This window comes from Hippopotamus amphibius, chromosome 17 (assembly GCF_030028045.1).
Source record: "Hippopotamus amphibius kiboko isolate mHipAmp2 chromosome 17, mHipAmp2.hap2, whole genome shotgun sequence".
NCBI classification, from domain to species: domain Eukaryota; kingdom Metazoa; phylum Chordata; class Mammalia; order Artiodactyla; family Hippopotamidae; genus Hippopotamus; species Hippopotamus amphibius.
In genome coordinates this window covers 1202088-1222937 of record NC_080202.1, presented here as the reverse complement: position 1 = coordinate 1222937, position 20850 = coordinate 1202088, and the positions used below count along the sequence as shown (strand labels likewise).

At 58.0% G+C, this 20850-nt stretch overlaps 1 protein-coding gene across 4 annotated transcripts; it reads left to right on the top strand.

Moving 5' to 3' along the window:
• Window positions 1–811: 811 nt before the first annotated feature.
• On the top strand, window positions 812–19444 carry SHMT1 (serine hydroxymethyltransferase 1). 4 transcript variants are annotated; one of them, XM_057715099.1, is made up of 12 exons: window positions 812–896; window positions 6387–6501; window positions 7412–7557; window positions 10558–10673; window positions 10907–11067; window positions 13593–13674; window positions 14023–14235; window positions 15463–15579; window positions 16657–16779; window positions 17613–17729; window positions 18154–18264; window positions 18463–19444. In XM_057715099.1, the coding sequence occupies exons 2-12, from the start codon at window positions 6406–6408 to the stop codon at window positions 18633–18635; spliced, it is 1455 nt and encodes a 484-aa protein (XP_057571082.1). In that variant the 5' UTR covers window positions 812–896; window positions 6387–6405; the 3' UTR covers window positions 18636–19444. The 4 variants fall into 4 exon arrangements, with proteins under 4 accessions (XP_057571082.1, XP_057571083.1, XP_057571085.1 ...); XM_057715100.1 differs by having other exon boundaries at window positions 863–943; XM_057715102.1 differs by lacking the exon at window positions 812–896 and adding an exon at window positions 1713–1850.
• The last annotated feature ends 1406 nt before the right edge of the window (window positions 19445–20850 follow it).

Here is a 20850-nt window from a genome sequence, read left to right as displayed (position 1 = left end):
TGCAGCTGGGGAGAGAGACCGGCCTCGGCTCCGAATACGGCAGGGGCAGCGGGCGTTTATAGCAAGGGATCACGGTGAGGTTGGTGGACGGAAAAGTACTGGGCGCCAACGTCAGGGCTCAGGGAGTTCTGGCTAAACCGGCCAGGCCTCGGGGGTCGGCCATGCCCGAGGCTGGTGGCGGATGAGGCCACCCCATCAGAGATGAGGCGTGGGGGAGGGGGAGCGCTGTTTAAACCGACGGGGCGGCGTTCCTGCTTAGACGCGACGACACAGAGACAGACAGGCAAGTCCAGCAGCCAGGCTTCCGTCCGGGAGAGCACCTCGGCCAGGGCTCCCCCTGCACGGTGCGGCGCCTCGGGGCTGTCCTTCCTCACGGCGGGGCGCGTTTCCTGCGCCTCCCTGCGCGCCAGGCACGACGTCCGGCGCTTCAGGTACGTCTGTGAGCCTCCCACGGCCCTGCCCGGCGGACGCAGCCACCCCGGCTCCCAGAGGGGAACTAGGACACTCAAGAAGCCAGGCGGCTGCTCCGGCACGCCACACGTGCACAACAGGCGCGCGGGAGCCGGGGCCCACGCCCCGCCCGGGCGAACGCCCGCGGCGCTGACCGGCTGGAGGGACCAGCGCCTCCGTCTTCCCACGATCCCCCGCGCCGCCCCGCCCCGGGCCAGGTGCGCCGGGGCCTCGCGCCGCCGTCCTGGGCGGGGCCCAGCCTGCGGCCGCCTCCGGGGCGGGGCGCGCCCTGCTTCGCGCTCCGATTGGGCGCCTCGGGGGCGGGGCTCGCCGAGACGCGCGCTGTGGTTGGCGCCCCCGGGGCGGGGCGGGGCGGGTCGCGCCAGGTTCGGGCGCGGGCCTCGCGCGCGCGTCAGGCGGCGGCTGGCTTGGGACGGCGGGGCCTGGTGAGTGCGGAGCGGCCTGCTGGCGCCTCCCTGGTGCAGCACCTCAGGTTTGCGCGCGGCGCGGCCGCCCGCCGGCGCGTCCTCACGGGGGCTGCGGCCCAGCGCCGCCCTGCGGCCCGCGTCGCAGACGGGGCGGGGGGCTCGGAGAGGGGCGCCGGCCCGCGCGCGGCCTCCCCGCGCCTCCCCGCGGCCTAGCGGGTTCCGGGCCCGGGCCCCGCGCCTCGACGTGAGGGGAGCTAAGCGACCCTCGGTCCGCTGGGGCCGGCGCGGGCACCTGCCTCCGTCGGCAGCGCGGGGGCCTCTGCCTGAAGGAACATGCCGGGGGGCGGGAGGCGAGTGCGCTTTCGCCGAGGGCCGCCTCGCGGATCGGGGGCCGGCTTCTGACTCGCTGTCCGCGGCCACGTGCCGCCGGGGCCTGTTTCCTCCCCCGCCAAGCGGGGGACACAGACAGACGTGCTCAGGAGACCCCTCGCGGGTGCCGCTCGGGTGACAGAGGCCCGGGGAAGATCCGCCACAGGAGCCGCCCATTTTTGAGGAGTTACCTGTCCGGCCCTGTCTGAGTGCTCTGTGTCTGGGACCTCGTGTAACTCCCAGCCAGCTCGGAACTGCCACCGCCCCTGCGTCGTACGCGAGGGGACTGAGAAGCAGGTGTCCGTGCCTGGGGCTGCACGTGAGGACGTGGAGAGCAGGCCTTAACCCCCGCGGGCGGGCCCTGCCGTGAGCTCAGCCCAGTGCCCTCGGGTGTGGTCTTCACTGTTGGGAAGTGGGGCATGGGAGGGGTCCAGCTCACGAGATGTCCACCTGCTCTTCCACAGGGAACCTCCATCTTCCCCAGTTGGGTGTCTCTGGTTATTAGCTGCAGACAGTTATTTCTCAAGCAGGTGCTTTGGAAAATAACTTACGACCTAGGTTTCTGCAGCACAGTTTGCAACTTGTGAGATAAGTACCCTCAAGGTGAGAATCTGTTCTCCCATCCCTGTTCTGGCCTTTGGGCCCTCAGATCGCATCTCCTGTGTCTCTGTTTTCTTCCTCATTTCTGACCCTTGACAAGTGAAACCTCTTGCCATTGTAGGGCCTTTGCACTTGGTGTTTGCTCTTACCCCATATCTCTAAGCTTGGCTCCTTTCCAACGTTCAGATCTCAGCCCAGGCACCTTCCACGGCTGGTCCACAGACGCCTGCCACCCATTTATTGCCCTCATAGCAGTCGTCACTCCCTGAAGTTATCGCGTGTGTTTCTAGTTTGCTTTCTTAGTGCCTAGCTCAGTGCCTGCGACATAGGAGTCGCTCAGTAAATGTTTGTTGAAGGAGTGAGTGAATGAATCCATTGTAGGCTAGTGGTAGTGAAGTAAGGCTCTAAATACCAAAGCTTGTTTTGAATTAAACATAGAATTACCATATGATCCAGCAGCCCCACTTCTGGGTCTATACCCAAAAGAACTGAGAGCAGGGACTTGGTTATTTGTACACCCATGTTCATAGCAGCCTTACGAGAGCCAGGAGGTGGGAGCGGCCCAGATATCAGTCATGGATGGAGGGATAAACAAAACGTAGTCTGTCCATACAGCCTTTAAAAGGAAGGAAATTCTGACACGTGCTCCATCATGGTTGAACTTGGATGACATTATGCTATGTGAAATAAGCCAGACACAAAAGGACAAATATTGTATGATTGCATTCACATGAGGTACCTGAGATAGTCAAATACATAGGGATAGAAACTAGAATAGCTGACACCCCAGGCTGGAGGAGAAGGGAATGGAGTGGGTTTAATGGGGACAGAGTTTCAGTTTGGGAAGATGGATGTGTTCTGGAAACGGATGGTGGGGATGGTTGCACGACAGTGTGAGTGTATTTAGTGCCACAGAACTGTGCACTTACATCACAGTACAAAGAAAAAGAGAGAGGCACTTCCCTGGTGGTGCAGGGGTTAAGAATCCTGCCAAGGCAGGGGACACAGGTTTGATCCCTGGTCCGGGAAGATCCCACATGCCGCGGAGCAACTAAGCCTGTGCACCACAACTACTGAGCCTGGGTTCTAGAGCCCGAGAGCCACAACTATTGAGTTCATGTGCCACAGCTACTGAAGCCCGTGAGCCTAGAGCCTGTGCTCTGCAACAAGAGAAGCCACCGCAGTGAGAAGCCTGCGCACTGCAGTGAAGAGTAGACCCCGCTCACCGCAACTAGAGAAAGCCCGTGTCCTGCAACGAAGACCCAATGCAGCCAATAAATAAATACATTTTTTAAAAAGAGAGAGAGAGAAGTTCAAGGTGTACTGTTGTCCAGCTAACCTCCAGACCTGAAGAATGGATGCTAAGAAGGACTTTCCTAAATATAACATCAGCTAAAAATGCTGTTCCTCCCTCTGATCTAAAAAGCACACAGTCTCAGGGTCTTTGTCTCTCTTGTTCACCAGCTACTGGGCATCCCTAACCCTGCCAGGTTGATTCCTGAACTAATAACCATCACATTCAGGATCTTTGCCTCTCTCACTGTATTTTAGAATGCCCCAAGTATAGCAGATTGTCTATAATAGATGTTACTGATTTAATTGAAAGAAGACACAGAATCTTGAAGTTATTTGAATAAAGAATTCAGACTTCCTCATGGTTTTAAAAAAAAGCTTAATTAGAACACAAGTTGGATGTGCATTTAACAAGGGTGTAGACTAAGCACTTCATTTGGGGGATGACTTGACCTGAGTGGGAACAGGATGCAGGATGGGAGCCTCCCCCACAGGGTGGCAGCGGGCGCAGCGGGCACTGCGCGCCCGGGAGGGGAGAGGCCACGCAGGCAGCCCCCGCCCTGGGGTTGAGAAGGAACTGGAGTTGGCATCTGGGAGGAGAGAGGGGTCTGTACTGAGGGCAGAGAGCTGCAAGGTTGATGCTGAGTGAGCAGCGTGGGGTGGCGTTGCTTCCTGAGCAGAGTGGCTCTGACATGGCCGGGGGGGGGGGCCGAGGGGGTTCCGAGGGGACTGTAGCTGCTTGGTGGTCGAGAAATACCTGCTCTGCGTTGCTTGCCACCTTTGAGTCCTCTTCACCCTTGAGTAGTTATATCTAAAAGAAGCTCTTCTGTTTGCGATTCTAGGACCAGAGGGCCTGTTTGTCTTTTGTGCGCTTTCTGTGGGTTTGCCACCTGCTGAAGGCACGTGGGAAGCTGTTCTTGAGTTCAGAGAAGCCGCGGGCAGGGTGCCCAGATCACCCACACGTCTGTCCCTACCTCTGGCAGAACGAGGACGAGGCCCCGGCACGGTGGCTCCCCCGGCACGGTGGCCGGTGCTGCTCCTGCCGCAGAAGCGTTCTTGGCATTTAAGTCCCAGCACTTGCTGCTTTGTTTGTATTTTGTGGGAGTGGCTGTATTTCTAATCACATTGTGCTTCTGTTAAAATAACAGCTGCTTCGAAAGCCCCAGTTAGGAATTTCCTGGCTAAAGGTTACCGATGGTTTCTTTTCAGCAGGTCTTCCGGAGATTGAGGAGGACTCCTGAGACTGGGGACTATTAGGCTGTTTTATTTAATGGGTATATTTGTCTAGCAAATTATGTGCGTGCGTGTACTTGTGTAGGAAAAATGTGCTTTCTGCTGTGTTTCCCCGTCACTCTCCCAGCTACCACTCATGGCACTTCTGACCCCAGGTGGGCAGGTTCTCCTCACCCATCGATTCTGCCACACCAGCGGGGTGTCTTACACGTCAGCTCAGTCCTGACACTAACCAGAGTTAGCACAGACACGCGGCTTCCGTGTTCAGTCCCACCAGACAGCCTCCCTGCAGCCCCCACTTCAGATGCCAGGTGCAAGCATCGGGTCCCCAGGTGACCCACAACTCCTCTTCGGCTCAGGTACAAATCAGAGGCTCCCAGGCCCCCTCCTTGGATCCGAGCACTTGCTAGAGCAGCTCACAGGGCTCAGGGAGACACTTACGTGCACCAGTTTATGAAAGGATGTGATATAGGCCACAGATGAACAGCCAGATGGAGAGAGACACACGGGGCGAGGTCTGGGAGGGGCCCTGTGGAGTTGGGGTGTGGAATATTCACCTGCCTGGAAGCTCCCGGAGCCCCATGCTCCTGGGATTTTCATGGGGGCTTCCTCATGGAGGCGTGAGGGACCATCAACGCTGTGTCCAGCCCCTCCCCTTTCTGGAGGAGTTGGGGCGGGCGGCGGGGGTACTGAAAACACCAGACTTCTCGTAGTGGATGCTCGTCCTGGTGACCGGCCCCACCTGGAGTCGTCTCATGAGGGCAAGAGATAGTCCCATCACCCAGGAAATCGCAGGGTTTAGGAGCAGAGACCTATATGTATATTTATCATCTTGCAGTGCTGAGTCTGGTGTCCTCTCCTCCAACAGCCACTGTCCAAACAGCCTGCCCCCAGCTCCTGTCCTTGTGGCTCGGTTGTCCATCTGCATTTGGGGAGCTTGCTCTGTTTCCTGCTCACCTGCCTCAGGAAAGCCTCACGAAGCTTTGGTCCGTTTGGTTCCCACTGTGTTCCCAGTCCCAGTGCCGTGGCTGCCACTGGGAAGGGCCTCAATAAATAATTGTCAAGTAATTGTTGAGGGCGGACTTCCCTGGTGGCGCAGTGGTTAAGAATCCACCTGCCAATGCAGGGGACACGGGTTCCATCCTTAGTCCAGGAAGATTCCACATGCTGCGGAGCAGCTAAGCCCGTGCGCCACAACTACTGAGCCTGCACTCTACAGCCCATGAGCCACAACTACGGAAGCCCACGTGCCTAGAGCCTGTGCTCTGCAACAAGAGAAGCCACCGCAATGAGAAGCCCACGCACAGCAACAAAGACCCAACACAGCTAAAAATAATTAAAAATAATAATATAAATAAATAAATAAAAATGTGTTTATTAAAAAAAGTAATTGTTGAGGGAACATATTTGAAATGAAAATTTAATTAATGGAAAGTACTGAAAAGCTGCCAACTATCGATTAGAGGAAGTTAGTTCCCGTAAATATTTAAGCTCTCCGTTTAGCAGAAATACCACCCAGCTCAAATTCTCGTTCTTTGTGGGAATGTACGTTAAGACACATGCCTTAAAAAAAAAAAAAAAAGACACACGCCTTTCCCGTTTGCTGTGCTGCAATGACTCTGAATCTGGGTGTGCGCCTCTGACCCTGGTCCTTAATGCAGAAGCCAGCAGTTCGCTTGTTCATTTGGCAAATACTCCCTCATGGCTGTGCGGTGTCGGTCCTCACCTTCAGGAAGCTGGCTTAGTTGGGGGGTTAGCCACAACAAGGAGAAGTTCAGGTGGGAAGAGGGCGCGCCGGGCTCCCCCAGGCTGGGGTGGCCTCATGGCGAGGACGGCGGGTCTGCTGATGAGCCAGTGACCAGCAGCGGGCTGGCAGGCAGTCCCACGCGGGGTTCTGCGACGGTCCGGGTGGCTCTGGGTGAGGCCAACGTGTCATTACTTCAGCCACTCGGGAGCTGACAGGTGGCCATGAGCTGGGACTGAGTTTAATGTTGGAAGTTCTTCCACTTTTAGGTGACTCTGAACCAGCGCGATGGCGACTCCAGTCGACGGGGCCCCCTGCGATGCCGACTTGTGGTCCTCGCACGAGAAGATGCTGGTGCAGCCCCTGAGAGACAGCGACGTGGAGGTGCGGGTCTGCTCAGGTGTTCTGACTCAGAGGCCCTTGCTCAGACCTCTGGTTCTTACCAGAAATAAACCGTGTGGGACAGCCTTGCGGTCTGAGTAAGGGGGGGGATTTGTGGACAGTGGCTACACAGTGGCCAAAAGTCCTTTGAGGATACATTTAAATATTTGAGTTTCTGCAAAGTACAGAGCACTGTGCTGGCTGCGGCCGCGGAAAGGGGGGCGGGTTGGGTCGTTGAGATTTGACCCTTTCCTTACATTCAGAGGAGTGCTTCTAGAAACATCTTTTATTTATGTATTTTTACAGCAGCTTTATAAGTGAGGTAAGTGAATGCACTTACCATACAAGTCACCCATTTAAAGTGCACAGTGGGGTGGTTTTTAGTGTATTCACGATCACTTGTAGAACATTTTTATCCCCCCCCCCAAAAAGAAAGCTCACCCCATTAGCAGTCACCCCCCACCCACCCTCCCAAGTTCCTAGCCCTAGGCAACCACGTGGTCTGTTTTCTATCTCTGGATTTATCTAAACATCTTTTATTTTAAGGAAGAGGGGCAAAGGACAAGGTTTCGGAGGGAATCTTGTCCTGTGAAATGCAGGGATGAAAATAACAAGATGGCGTAGAAGTTAAAATCCCTTGGGATACATGTTTTAGGGATCATCTGCTCTTCCATCGTTTTGTCTTCCTTAGTTCATTTCCTATTAACTCCTTCCCAGATGCTAAAAGCTTTGAGGAGGACTTCCTCTGTCACTTGGGTGCTGTGAGAGCCGTCTTCGTCTGGTCGCGCTCGGCTTCTGAGGGCAAAGGACGAGTGTGTGATGACGTCTCTTCTCTTTACTTGGGTGTTGCTGGGGTCAGAGCGGAACGTGACGCTGAGGCGTCCCGATGTTCAGCCTGTTTTCTTCTTGTCAGGTTTACAACATCATCAAGAAGGAGAGTAACCGGCAGAGGGTCGGACTGGAGCTGATCGCCTCGGAGAACTTCGCCAGCCGGGCTGTTCTGGAGGCCCTGGGGTCCTGCTTAAACAACAAGTACTCCGAGGGGTACCCGGGCCAGAGGTACGTGGTGTTGTCCAGGCCTGCCTCCCAGGCAGTGAATTAGTGTAGCGTGAAAACGTGGGGGTTTCAGAAAACAGCCAGGTTCTCAACGGTGGGGCCTTCCGCCTCCTGCTCTCTCATGATTCCCAGCGGGTGCCAGCACTGATGTTCTCGGGCCACTTGGACAGCCCCCCTGTCCTTTCTAGAATAACAGCCAGGCCCTAGGGGGCAGCTGCCGGATGCAGTTGAGCCTCCAGAGGAAGGTCGTTGCTCAGTGGAGGGTTGCGTGAGGAGTTGAATCCCTGTCAGGAGGGACCCCAAAGTGAAAATAACCTGTCACACTGGACACTGTTTCTGCATTTTAAATGCTGGATGTACCTACCCAGTGATTTCGGTCAACTCTTTCGCTCTGAGAACCACGAGAAGTCGTATATATATGGCGGCTCCGGTCTAACGGGCCCTGTCACCCGTGGCTCCTGCCACAGCTCCCGGCCGCCCCTGCCAGTGGCTCTTGGTCACCATCCTGTCTTTGCTCCCCTGGAAGACGGGGCAGCCTCACACCCTGCCCATCACAGCCTGTCCCTGGCGTGGCCGCTGTCCTGCAGGCTGGGGGAGACCAGCCCTCTCGGGTCACAGAGCAGAGAGTGTGAAGTGGAAGGGATCCTCCAGACCATTGCTTTCAGCTGCAAGACTCGCTCTGTGGTTTTCAGTTCCTTCCCTGAACCAAGTAAGACTGTCGTTAAAAACCGGAGGTAGGTGTGCAGGTAATGAACGCATTTGTTCACAGTAAACGGCTCTTTTAAGAGGTGATTAATACCCATTTTCGTTTCCATATTTTCTTAACAACGTGAGGTAGCCTTTTGGAACGCTATGAGTGATCAGAGTTAATATTTGAAAACACTATTGATCTAGCACTAATGGCCGCAGGGTACAAGCTGAAAGACAAAGTTCCAGTGTTTGTGTTTTATCAGAGTTTTGTTGAGACGTAACGTGCGTGCCGTTCAGCCCCCCGTAAGGTGTCCCAGGCTGCGGACCCCCGAGTGTGGTAGGAGGGCCTCGGGTCTTCCTCCCATTCCTGACGCAGCTCCCAGATCCCTTGATCGGCTTTTGTTACTCACGATGAGCCCTTCCAGCCAGACCGGAGTTGTGTTAAGGGGGAGACACCTGGTGGCCCCTCAAGCGCTTCGGGGTGGCGTGGTGGCGGAAAGGCCCGGGCTCGACTGGCGGGCCGCTGATGATCTCACCAATCAGGCCTCGTAACGACCTGAGCAGCGGGGTTTGGGGAACCGTCCTGGTTGGTGGACACGTCGGGAGGGTGGCGCCCGGTGGGGTGTGAGCGCGCCGAGCCCCTTCCCATGCCCTGCCGGTGCAGCTCTTCGTTTGTCCTGAGTTGAGTCCTTTGTGATTAACCAGGAATGGTGAGTGAAGGGCCGCCCTGAGTTCTGTGAGTCCTGCTAGCAATTACCACACCCAAGGGGGTGTTGTGGGAACCCCCAGCTGGTCACGTGGAATGTGGGGGACCTGAGGACCGGAGCCTTGCAGACCCTGTGGGTGTGATGCCGGCTGAGGGTAGCTGGGTCAGAGCTGCACTGCAGGACAGCAGCACTGCCAGGACTGGGCTCTGTGAGGAAGAAACCCCACACATCTGGTGTCTGAAATGTTGTGAGTGAAAACCTCACATTCCCCCCTTTATTGTGGTAAAATACGCATGACATAAAAGTTACCATTTTTAAGTGAAAAGTTCAGTGGCATTAAGTACACACTTGATTTGGTGACCGCCTCCAGGGGTGTTTCGTCTTGCAGAGACAAAATTCTATACCCACGAAACAGTAACTCTGGCCAACAGGCACACGAAACATGTTCAGCATCACAAACTAACCATCGGGGAAATGCAAACCAGAACCACAGTGGGATACAGAAAGTGACAGCTGTTGGTGAGGTTGTGGAGAAACCGGAGCCCTTGCGCACTGTGGGTGGGAGTGTGAAGCGGCGCAGCCACTGTGGGAACCGTAGTGAGGCTCCTCACACATCAGACACAGAGCTCCCACGATCCAGCAGTCCCACTCCTGGGCATCTCTCCAGTAGAACTGAGAGCAGCACTTCAAATAGATATTTGCACACCCACGTTCACTGCCGTATTATTCACAAGACCAAAGGGTGGGAACAACCCAAGTGTCCACGGATGGCTGAGTGGATACACAAAACGTGGTCCATCCGTGCAGTGGAATGTCCTTTAGCCTCAAAAAAGAAGGAAATCCTGACACCTGCTCCAACATGCTTGCACTGTGAGGGCATTATGCTAAACGAAAGAAGCCAGTCACACAAAGACAGATGCTGGATGGTTTCACTTAGATGAGGTACCTAGAGGCGGCAAAACAGAAAGCAGAACTGGCGGGGTGGTGGGGGGGGTGGGCAGGTGGGGGAGGAGCTGTTCTTTGGTGGGTGCAGAGTTTCAGTTGCAAGATGAAGACGTTCTGGAGATGGGTTACCAACACTGTTATGGGCTTATCGATGTAACACTGCTGAACTGGATGCTAAAAATGCTTAGGACGCCAGATTTTATGTTACGTGGTTTTCACTTTACTCAAAAAATGTATGTACATTTAATTTAAAAATTTTAAAGCTTTTGTGAGCACAAGGCCTAAGTGTTAAAAATTTCTTCTGGATTGGGATATTGTGATTATTAGATGCAAATAATAAAAATCATAAATGCATGGTAAATTTTGATATGTAACTATTAAACAAAATACAATTTTATTAGAAATTTAAAAAAAAAAAAAGCCCAGTAACTCTGCTTCCCGCACGCCACCCCTGTGAACGGACCCCTCTGGCATGTCACACAGGTGGTCACACAGTCGTGACAGTGTCAAGGTGCGTCCTCCCAGCTCGGATGGGGAGACACAGCCCCCTGGGCGCTGACAGAAGGTGTCGAGTGGGTCCAGGGCGCACCTTCCCACCCTCGCTCTTGCGTCCCACCTGGGGCCCTGGCCTCCACCCCCACGTCCCCTGCCTCCCCCGCAGGTACTACGGTGGCACGGAGTTCATCGATGAGCTGGAGGTCCTCTGTCAGAAGCGGGCACTGCAGGTCTACGGCCTGGACCCCCAGTGCTGGGGGGTCAACGTGCAGCCCTACTCAGGTAACGGCCACATCCAGGCAGGCCAGGGTGGCTGCTTCCTGTCCGCATCCCGGGGCTCCTGCCGGGCCTGGGGTCTCCCCCGACGCCCTCGGCTGCCAGTCTCTGAACGTCCCCGCCAGGGGCACCTGGGTCTGGGGCAGTGCATGGTGGCGGCCAGGCCCCTGGTCTGGTCACTCCTGGCCGATGGCCTCGTGGGCAGGAGTAATCACGCCTCCCTGGTCTGCCCGCTCCAGGCTCCCCCGCGAACTTTGCAGTGTATACGGCCCTGGTGGAGCCCCATGGCCGCATTATGGGCCTGGACCTGCCCGACGGGGGCCACCTGACCCACGGGTTCATGACTGACAAGAAGAAGATCTCCGCTACGTCCATCTTTTTCGAATCTATGCCCTACAAGGTACGGGTGCGTCTCTCTGTAGCGCCATGGCCGGTTCCTCACAGCCTGCAGTGCTGGCTGCGCCCGTGGGAATAAGGAGCTTCGTTCCCAGGCACCTCAGGAAGCCCCCCTCTGCCCCCCGTCCCTGGTCCCTGTCAGGCGTCTCCCTGCCCTGGGTACTCTTGGGCATTTAGGGCTTGCAGGGGACAGAGCGCCAGGGGCTGAGCTGAGGCACAGGGAGACGGACGGGAGGCCACTGCCCAGAAGTTTCAGCCACAGCGGGGGTGCTGGCTGCTCCAGAACTGTGGGGGGGGGGGTGGTGACAGGCAGACCGCCTGCTTGAACCCCTGCCCCAGCAGCCCCGGCGCAGCGCACAGCCCCCCCCAGCCAGCTGAGCCGGCCCTGCCACTGGGGGCTGCAGCCGGGGCTGCACAGCCGACGCCCCCGCCCCCGCCATGCTGAGAACAGGCTGTATCTTCGTCCCCCGCTCCCGCCAGACCTGTGCTCAGCCAGCTGCGTAACTTTGCTCCTTGAAGAACCCAGCCAGCGTTCCCTCCGGGCCCCCGTGGTCTTTGTGGTGGGCCCCATTTTCGCCTTCATTCCAGTTCCAGTTACTGCCCACGTGCTCCATGTGCAAGGGACCATGCGTTCTTCCGTGGGGAAGCCTGGGTGTTTCCAGGCACGGGTATCCGCCCACGCTGCCCGGTGCTGGCCTTGAGGGAGGATTTTGAACGTGACGGTGGTGTCACAGGGCTGTCTTGGCACTTGGAACACAAAGCTGGTTTCTGCAGTTTCTTTCACTGTGGCAAGGAGGGTGGCAGAGAGTGGCGCGGACTTGTTTTCTGGCCTTAGGGAGGCCTCGGGCCGCCTCATGCTTTGCAGCTCGAGGTCCTGTGTCCCTGAAGAGGCTCTTCCAGGCAGGAGGTCCCCGCCCGCCATCCCTGGCAGGGCGTCTGCGGGCCCCGGTCTTGCCGGTCAGGGAGGCGGACGCAGACCTGACCCGCCTCCTGCGGCAGCCACCTCGGCCCCTCCTCTGCCTGGCCCTGGCTCCCCGCAGGGGCGGGTGGGCGAGCAGCAGCAGGAACCCCTGTCTCCACTTCCTGTCACCGCTCTGGCCCCTCCGTCGTTTGTGACCGATGCCTGTGAATCCTTCCAGGAGCTGTTTTATTGTTGAGTTTTCAATATTTAAAACAAACACGAAAAACCTTTTAAAAAGTCCTAGAAGTTCACAAGCAACATGTGGAGGGAGAGAGTAGCAACAGAATTTTCCTGGTAATTAATGTCTTTTTAAAAATTTTTAGAATTATGTCCAAGTCTTTTTACTGTGGGTCAGCTGTTGATTTTTTATTGACAACAGTTTCTTTGCTGAGTTCAGGTGACTGAGGAGGAACCAGTTCACGCCCTTGAAACAAAGTTGCAAACCAAGCCCCAAAGCGTCCCTCAGCCTGTCCCGCGATGTCTCACACAAGCTCTGTAACTGTGCTGAGCTGTAGGCACCTGTTTCATTTGGAAAGGGCGCCCACCCCACCTGAACCCCCCATGGGGGGCAGGAGCTTCCCACCACCTCCTCCCCGGGGCCCTCATGCCCCTAAAGTCTCCCTGCAGTGACCCCTCTGTGGTTATGTTCAATCCCAGCACAAGTGCTTTAACACAACTTTAATAAACTGAAATTGCTAAGAAATCTGTTTCCCCCCAGAACTGGTTTTGGGTTTTACACACTGCAGGTGGATTCATGGTCTGCTGGGAAGGGAATTCTGTGTCTGGGGTGAGGTTGGCGCCCAGGTGACAAGGTGGGCACCCACCTGGCCTAGTGCTGCTCCTGGAAAACCTCCTTCTTGCAGGGTCCCCGTCCTCACTGAGCGGGTTGCCTTCCAGCACGAGGGGTTCAGCTCCTGGGCTCAGTTCTGTCCGCCAGATCGTCCTGCAAGCATATGCTGCCTTAATTACTCTTTTTGGACCTTGTTAAGTTTTCTTCAATAGTGCTTTGTGCAGAGGTCTTGTTCATCTTTTGTTAAATATTTTACAGTTTTTGAAACTAATGTAATTACTAAAATTTCATTTTCTGTTTTTTCCCGCTTATATGTACAGAAACATAATAGACTTGTTTTTCGACCCTGTCCCCGGGGGCCTTGCTGATCCATTCCTGGCTCTAAGAGCTCAAGCCCTGGTGCCCAGGCCTCCATGGTGCACAGTCGGGGTGTCTGAGCAGCCTTGGCTTGGGTGCCCGCGGGCCTCTTCGTCTCAGCTCGTGTCTGGACCAGACGTGGTGTGAGGCGGCAGGGCCTTCGCACCTGCATGTGTGCTGCGTGTTTGGCCTTCTGGTTCCTTCTGCGGCGGGACCCCCAGGGCATCCTGTCTAAGAACGATGATGCCTGGTTGTCTAAGCACCTGTGCCCCGTCTCGCCCTCAAGTCCTGGTTGGGAGTGAGGGCAGCAGAGAGCTCTGGACAGGTGGAGGGGGTCCCCTTCCCCTCGACGGCCAGGCAGGAGGGGGCACGGTGCGGCGGGAGGGGCTGGTGCGAGCCCCCGTCTCCATGCCGTCTGCAGGTGAACCCCGACACGGGCTACATCAACTACGACCAGCTGGAGGAAAACGCCCGCCTCTTCCACCCTAAGCTCATCATCGCAGGTGAGGGGTTGGCCCTGCCCACCCCATCCCGCTCCCTGTTTCTTTCTGCCGCGCGGCTGAGCGGCTGGGTCTGAGTATTTCCTTTTCTGTCGGGACTGTGAGGCCTGTGCGCTTCCCCAGGACCAGCAGGACAGGTTGGGCCCTGCCTGGTTGGGGTGCTAATGGCCGGGGCTGCCCCAACCACGTGATGCGGGGCAGAGAGCAAGATTTGAAGGTGTCCCCTGTTTCCGCCCTCAGACCTTAGAGGGGCAAGGCCGGCTTTCAGACGCCTGGCACGCCCAGGGTGGCTCTGTGCGCGTTGACTGCTGGCCGAGGACGTGTGACTCAGGGTCACCTTTGCTGTCTCAGGGACCAGCTGCTACTCCCGGAACCTGGACTACGCCCGGCTGCGCAAGATCGCCGACGACAACGGGGCGTATCTCATGGCCGACATGGCGCACATCAGTGGGCTGGTGGCGGCCGGTGTGGTGCCCTCCCCTTTTGAGCACTGCCATGTGGTGTCCACTACCACCCACAAGACCCTGCGGGGCTGCCGCGCCGGCATGATCTTCTACAGGAAGGGTGCGCTCCTGGCAGGGGCTGGGCCCACGGTCGGTTTAGGGAGCCGGGAAGATTGGCTCGGGCCCCTGGAGGATGTTAGAATCCTGAGAAGAGCAGGAAGCCCTGAGCACAGCTCTCCAGGCCCGGGGGAAGGGGGAGGGGGAAGGGTATCCTGGGGCCAGTGTCCTGTGGCTCAGCTTATCCCGTCGAGTGAAAGGTGTTGGGGTGTGCATGGCTGGCGGGGCTCCAGGAGGCCTCGTGGTGCCGCGTTCCTTTAGTGAGCTTACTGTAGCATGTTTCTCCCAGAGAAAGACTCACAGTAGTCAAACCATAAGACACTGATGTATAAACCGTAGTAAGTGTTTGTCATTTGAGTGAGGAATTTCTCCTTCCCATAGTGGAGCCCACATGTAAACGTTCCCCGTATATGGGATTCCCGTTCCCAAGAAGCTGGATTAGGGTCCCGTCGTCTTCAGCCCGTGGTCATCCCCGTGCACGAGCCTCGTGTCAGCAGAGCAGACCCCTCTCTGGTGACTGCGTCTCTTTACTGCCTGCAGGCCCCCCTCGCCCAGCCTCTGGACACACCACGTGTCCACTGGGCTTCTCAGGGCCCTGCTGCCTCTGTGCCCCTCGCAGTCCCCTCCTCAGCTGTGTTCCGGTTTCTGGGGCAGGTGGCCTTACCCACCATCTGGGAGACGTTTGTTTTCGCCACCATGCGTTGGTGATATTGGACTGACCCAGCCAGGCAGGGCAAGTCCTGGTCCTGCCACGGCCGCACTGTGTGATCTTGGGCTGGTTGTGCAGCCTCTCTGTGCCTCGAGTCCTCACCCCCAGAGCAGGGGTCACAGTAATCGTGCCTGTCCCTTGGGACTGCTGTCGTGAGGACGGGATGAATGAATGGAGGGGACGCCCTCGGAGCAGTTCCTACTGCTGATCCCTGACTTTTCTCGGAAAGGCAGCTTCCTCCCCGTTTCTGGCCAAACGAGCCTTGTCTCCTCCAGAGACGTCACCTTGGAAGGCTGCTCTCCTGCTCAGCTCTTTGAGGAAATACGCATGAGGCGTCCTCTTTGTTACAGCCTCCTTCCTTTCGTGTTTGAAGGGTGGCCCCCCGCCCCCGCCCCCAACAGGAGCAAGCATTCTTCCTAGGCCACAGCATCGCCTCCGGGAGTGGGGGTGCGGGCAGGTCTGCGTCCAGGCGCTGAGAGAACGGGACGGCCTGTCCCACACCCCGTGTTGTCCTTCGTCCAGGAGTGCGCACTGTGGACCCCAAGACGGGCAGAGAGACGCGCTACAACCTGGAGTCGCTCATCAACTCCGCCGTGTTCCCAGGCCTGCAGGGGGGCCCCCACAACCACGCCATTGCTGGTAACGCAGCCCCCCGCCCCCGGGGCCCATGCCTCGGGTGGCTCCCCCACTGTCGCTCCCTGTGGCCCTGACAAGGCAGAGAAGGGGAGCAGTTAGTGTGTCCGTGGGGACGGAGGTGACGACCACTTCACTGAGTCGGGCGGGCCCCACGTGAGCCCCTGAGAAACCACGGGGAGGGGACCTGATGACAGAAGACAGCACAGCCGAGGGAGCGTGTGAGCAGGGTGGTGGCTCCTCCCCTGGCCTCCCGGGCGGTGACACCTGTGTCTGACCCTCAGCCTTGACCTTAGGGCCATGCTGGTACCTCCTGGGTCCGACTCCATGATGGCCCAACAGCTGTCGTAGACGTACTCCTTCTCTGGTTGTACGCGAGCCTTAGAAAATCTGTGATGCCCTTCAAGTTGTTCCTCTGTCTTTGCAGCAGAGCAGTTGGTGGAGGAGCTGGACGTTGTCGCTTCCCCATAGTGTTTGCAAGGAGGGACGTGGAGGGCACAGTGGAGGGGGAGTGTAGGCTCCGGGGTGGGCAGGGGCGGCTCCCCTTGCAGCCACCTGCTCAGCGCCCTCCAACGGTGGGATGCCTGCCCTCTGGCCTCTCCAGGCCTTTCCGCGGACTGGAGGCCCCCGTGCCAGCACTCGGCACATAGTTTACATCCTCCTCTGTCTTCTGTGCCCCTTTAAGCAGCCCTGGGGATCGAACAAGGTCCCAGAGGAGTCGGGCACACAGGTGGTCAGGCCTGCCCCTGTCACCTGGGCTCTGCTCTGCAAGCTGGCCTCCTTGCAGCAGCTAAGTGACCATTTTCACACACGGAGCTTAAAAAGGATGTAAAGCTCATCTTGCTGGGAACAGCTGTCCCATGGGGACCTCCTGAGCCCGAAACGTCACGTGGCAGAGAGGCTGCCTCAGAAGCACTTGCTCAGAGAGAGCGGTCTGAGGGTTAGCCGGGTAACTGCAGGGTTAAAAGACGTCATTTTGGGGGGAGATGTAACCCGTCCCCCTTGGTGACACTGAGAAGCCCGGAAGCCTGAGTTGAGACGGATGGTTCCTTGACTCATGGTCTGTCTCCCGTCTCCTGCCAGGGGTCACGGTGGCTCTGAAGCAGGCCATGACTCCGGAGTTCAGAGTCTACCAGCGCCAGGTGGTGGCCAACTGCAGGGCTCTGGCCGAGGCCTTGATGGGGCTGGGCTACAGAGTGGTCACAGGTACGACAGCACCTGAGCCTGCGGGGCGGCCCTGCTCCTTGGGGCTGCTGGAGCCTCGTCCCGCCCTGGGCCCAGTGGCCGCAGCCATGGGGTGACTTGGGACCCCCTACGCTCATTCTGACCTCGAGACAGCCTTGCAAATCACTGGTCTTGTTACAAACGGGCGTCTGAGTTCCGGAAGCCACGCGGCGGGCAGGGGGCTGGGGGTACAGAGCTGCCATCAGCTGAGGCCACGCGGCCGTCCCCCAGGTCAGCGCCCGGGGCTGGCCAGAGTGCAGTGACGCTCGGCGCTTGGGAGACGCCTGGGTGGCCGTGGGCCATTCTGGAAAGTTCTTCCATGTCCTCCTCTGCACCACTTTGAAAATACTATCACCCTTGCAGGACTGGGGACAAAAGGCACGACGGAGTGCCCACCACCCCATCACCTAGATCGCCCACTGCTGGCTACTCTGAGGCCCCCTTAGAGGCAGCCTTGAGGACAGATTTAGAGACAGCGGGACATTCCCAAGTGATGTTGTCACCACAACAGGCTTCCAGGCACCGCCCCTGCCCCTGGCGGGTTGGGACGCAGCAGCGGGTGGTCTGGGCTTGCCTTCCGCCCTCCACATCCTCAGGTTCCCTTTTTAAACAACTCTGTGTTGCTTCTCAAACTCTGAGGCCCTGGGGCATGTGGTCTTTAGCAGATGCTGAAAGCCTGCAGGACACGTGGTGGGGGTCCCCTTCCTGATCTCATCTGCTGTAGCTCCTTCAGCCCCGCCCCCATTTCTTTGGAAGAGAGAGACTCCTTCTCTCTGCATGGGGCCGCCTTCCATGTGTCCAACCTGGTTTCCCAGGGGGTTCTGACAACCACTTGATCCTCGTGGACCTCCGCTCCAAAGGCACAGACGGTGGCCGGGCCGAGAAGGTGCTGGAAGCCTGTTCCATAGCCTGCAACAAGAACACCTGCCCAGGTGAGTGTTCTTGGTCCTCTCCTGTCTGCACCTCTCAGGGCTGACGTGAGTTGGCTCTGGGGACCAGATGTGCCGTGCTGGACGGGGGCCAGGCCGTGTTCCCCTGCCGGCCCCCTCCAACACCGCGCTGCCTCCGCTGGGGACAGACAGGGCGAGGGAGGCACAGGCCTCCGCACAAAGGCTGGATGACTCAGCAGGTCGTGACGAAGACACAGGCGGCGCACCTCAAGCCCAGACGGGTGCTGGCCTGGCGTCAGGAGCAAGGGCCACGTCTCAGAAGGCGACCCCTGCTGTTTAAAGCAGCGTGGCCCAGACACGAGCCAGTGTCCTCGGCCTGCTCCTTTGGCCCACGTGTCCCTCCCCAGCGCACGTGGTCCGTGGAGAGATGGGTGCAGCCCGGGGACAGAGCCTGTTTCCCTTGAAGGTGACAAAAGCGCCCTGCGGCCCAGCGGACTTCGCCTGGGGACCCCAGCGCTGACGTCCCGAGGACTCTTGGAAGAAGATTTCCAGAAAGTTGCCCAGTTTATTCACAGAGGTGAGGGGAGGCATGGATGCTGGCCGCACAGGGCTGTGTGATGGGGAGGGAGCACGGCTCTGCGCTGAGGCCAGTGCGGGGCCAGGAGACAGCATCGCCCGGCAGGCCGCGCAGGCCGAGGGGGTGGCGGGCGCCTGGACGGCAGTGCTGTCGGGCTGGCTGCCAGGCACGTGGGCAGCGGCGTCTCTTGCTGCGCAGGGATAGAGCTGACCCTGCAGATCCAGGACGCCGTGGGGGCCAGGGCCACCCTGAAGGAGTTCACAGAGCAGCTGGCGGGCGCCCAGGAGCACCAGCAGGCCGTGGCCACCCTCAGGGCCCAGGTGGAGAGCTTCGCCGCCACCTTCCCCCTGCCCGGCCTGCCCGACTTCTAGAGCAGTGCCCCCGAGGCCCCACACGGGCCCCTTCTTGGACTTTGCTACTGTTCTCTACCTTCTTCACAGATCAACGTTTGTTCAGGGCTCAGTGCAAGTCATTCTGGGACAAGTTATTAAGGAGTTTAAACCCGAACCTCACATTCGTGCAGCTGCACGCAGTTATTCTGGAAAAATGGATTACAGGTTAGCCATCCAGTGCTGGTTACCCAGACTGCTGCAGGGCAGGGCAGCACTGGGAAGATGCCAGTGATTATACTCGGCTGCTAAGAGTCCCCGGGCTTCCCCGATGCGCTGCGGCAGACAGAGCGGCCAAGGTCGAGCTTGGAGAGCTGCCTGCTGCTGCCTGCTCCCCCGCGGGCACCAAAAGAGGGCTGGGAGGGCTCAGTCGTGACAAACAGTTGCAAACGAGGAGGGAGCGAGCATCCTGGTGCTTCTGCCGTGCGTCCAGTCAGAATCGTGAGTTAGATGAGTCCACTGAGGTGCCACCCAGCTCCGTGGGAGCCCCTCACTTACCACCTGGGGGGGGGGGTGCACGTGGTCCCTCCTCCCAGCCCAGGGAACCCAGTCCCAAGCCGCCGAGTGCCAGATGACCGCCTCCCTTCCATGATCAGGAAACCAGAGGTCACCTTCCCACAGAAACTTTATTTTTCACAAATCTCGAGTGCAAAACATAGATGACCGTTTTTAATAAGCACAAATTTTTAACCACAGTATGTCTACAAGAATTATAGCTTTAAAAAATACAACCAATTTTTCTATTTCAAAAATATCTCAACTCAAATAAATTAATTTCTTAAAAAGTACACTTCTCACACTATTTGGCATGGCTCTGGTTTAACTCCGGTGCAGCCACACCGGGCGCTGCGGGCAGGTGCGTGGTGCGTGCAGTGTGCTGGCCCTGGCCACACACCCACGCGCAGAACGAGGAACATGCAGGAACAAAACAGCTTCTCAAAACAGGACAAATACGACTTCCTCACGCACTACGCTTCGCACTGTGGCCTCCACGTGGCCTGGGGGGAGGGCCCAGGGCGCCCGTGCGGTGGGCACAGTGGCCGCCCCCTCCGGGGCTGTGGAGGACTGCAGGGGCTTGACTCTCCCCCAGCCCAGCGCCTGATTCACAGCCAAGTGCTCCCCACTCCCCCAGGCCGGAACCAAACCTCAAAGGGAGGAGGACAGGCTCCGGAGAGCTGGGTGTGCCTCCGGCCTGGGCTGGGGCTGGTTTTCCTTCTGGCCAGGGTAGAGGTTTGATGCTTTTCCTTCTTGCAGTCTGTGATACCATCTCTCTCTTAAAAATCCCAGTTTTACCAGTTTCCATCACAATAGTGGGGAAAAGCCAGAAAGCCAGCTGGTTTGCTTCAAAGCATGAGCCAAGGCACACTCTCGAGCCTCTAGGGAGATGGGAGGTAAGCTGTGATACTGGCCTGTGGGGCTGGTGCCTCCGGAGGCCATCCACACAGAGGGATGGACCCCCACCAGCCCAGGAGGGCGCCTGTCTGTGCAAGGACAAGGACCATGTGGAGAAGCGGGCAGGCCAGGCAGCGGGGGCGGGGCCGTGCGCATGGGCGGACCAGGTGACGCGCGCTGCGTGCGAGATCGTCCCGGCTGTGTCATGAGCTGCAGCAGCCCTGGCACTGGGGGAGGAGGACTGGCCCTCCCGGGATCTTGATGTGGCACTTGCTACGTGCTTGGGGGTGAAAGCTACGATAGTTTGCATACCGTAACTGATCTGAGACAAGAAGTTTCAGGCTAGATGGGCAATGACAGCTAGGCCATCACAGCCCCTTTCCAGATTCTGCTAAAGGAGCAAGGTCCCCAGAGCCATAGCTGCTACGAAAGGGCTTGGCTGACGTGCACTGTGGAGCTTCTGGAAGTCTCTACGGCATACCTGCCAGCCTGGCAGGCGCTTCTTCACCTGGACTGCTTTAAGATGGTGGGGGTGGGAGGGCAGGTCACGGAAGTGAAGTTGAAACCAACCTCAAGGTTTCGGTACCTGGGCCTTCAGGACGACACTAGGATTGAAGGAGTGCTAAGGGCCCCGACACCCTCTGGTTGCGGAATCGTCTCAGCGGGCGGACGCGTACCGACCTGTCACCAGGGAGAACCTCCCATGAAGAGTCCTGATGAGCCCCTTGCAGGCCCCACCACCCAGACGCGGTGCGCCGAGGCCCAGGGCGCGTCCTGTCCCCAACGTGGCAGGGCCGGGGGGCTT

What these genes read in the sequence shown, in the direction of transcription:
- SHMT1 (XM_057715099.1), top strand. Translation starts at nt 6,406, where the DNA reads ATGGCGACTCCAGTCGACGGGGCCCCCTGCGATGCCGACTTGTGGTCC. An exon ending in CCCTAAGCTCATCATCGCAG is followed by an intron (nt 13,675 to 14,022) that starts GTGAGGGGTTGG and finishes TTGCTGTCTCAG; the next exon opens with GGACCAGCTGCTACTCCCGG. An exon ending in TGCCCAGTTTATTCACAGAG is followed by an intron (nt 18,265 to 18,462) that starts GTGAGGGGAGGC and finishes CTTGCTGCGCAG; the next exon opens with GGATAGAGCTGACCCTGCAG.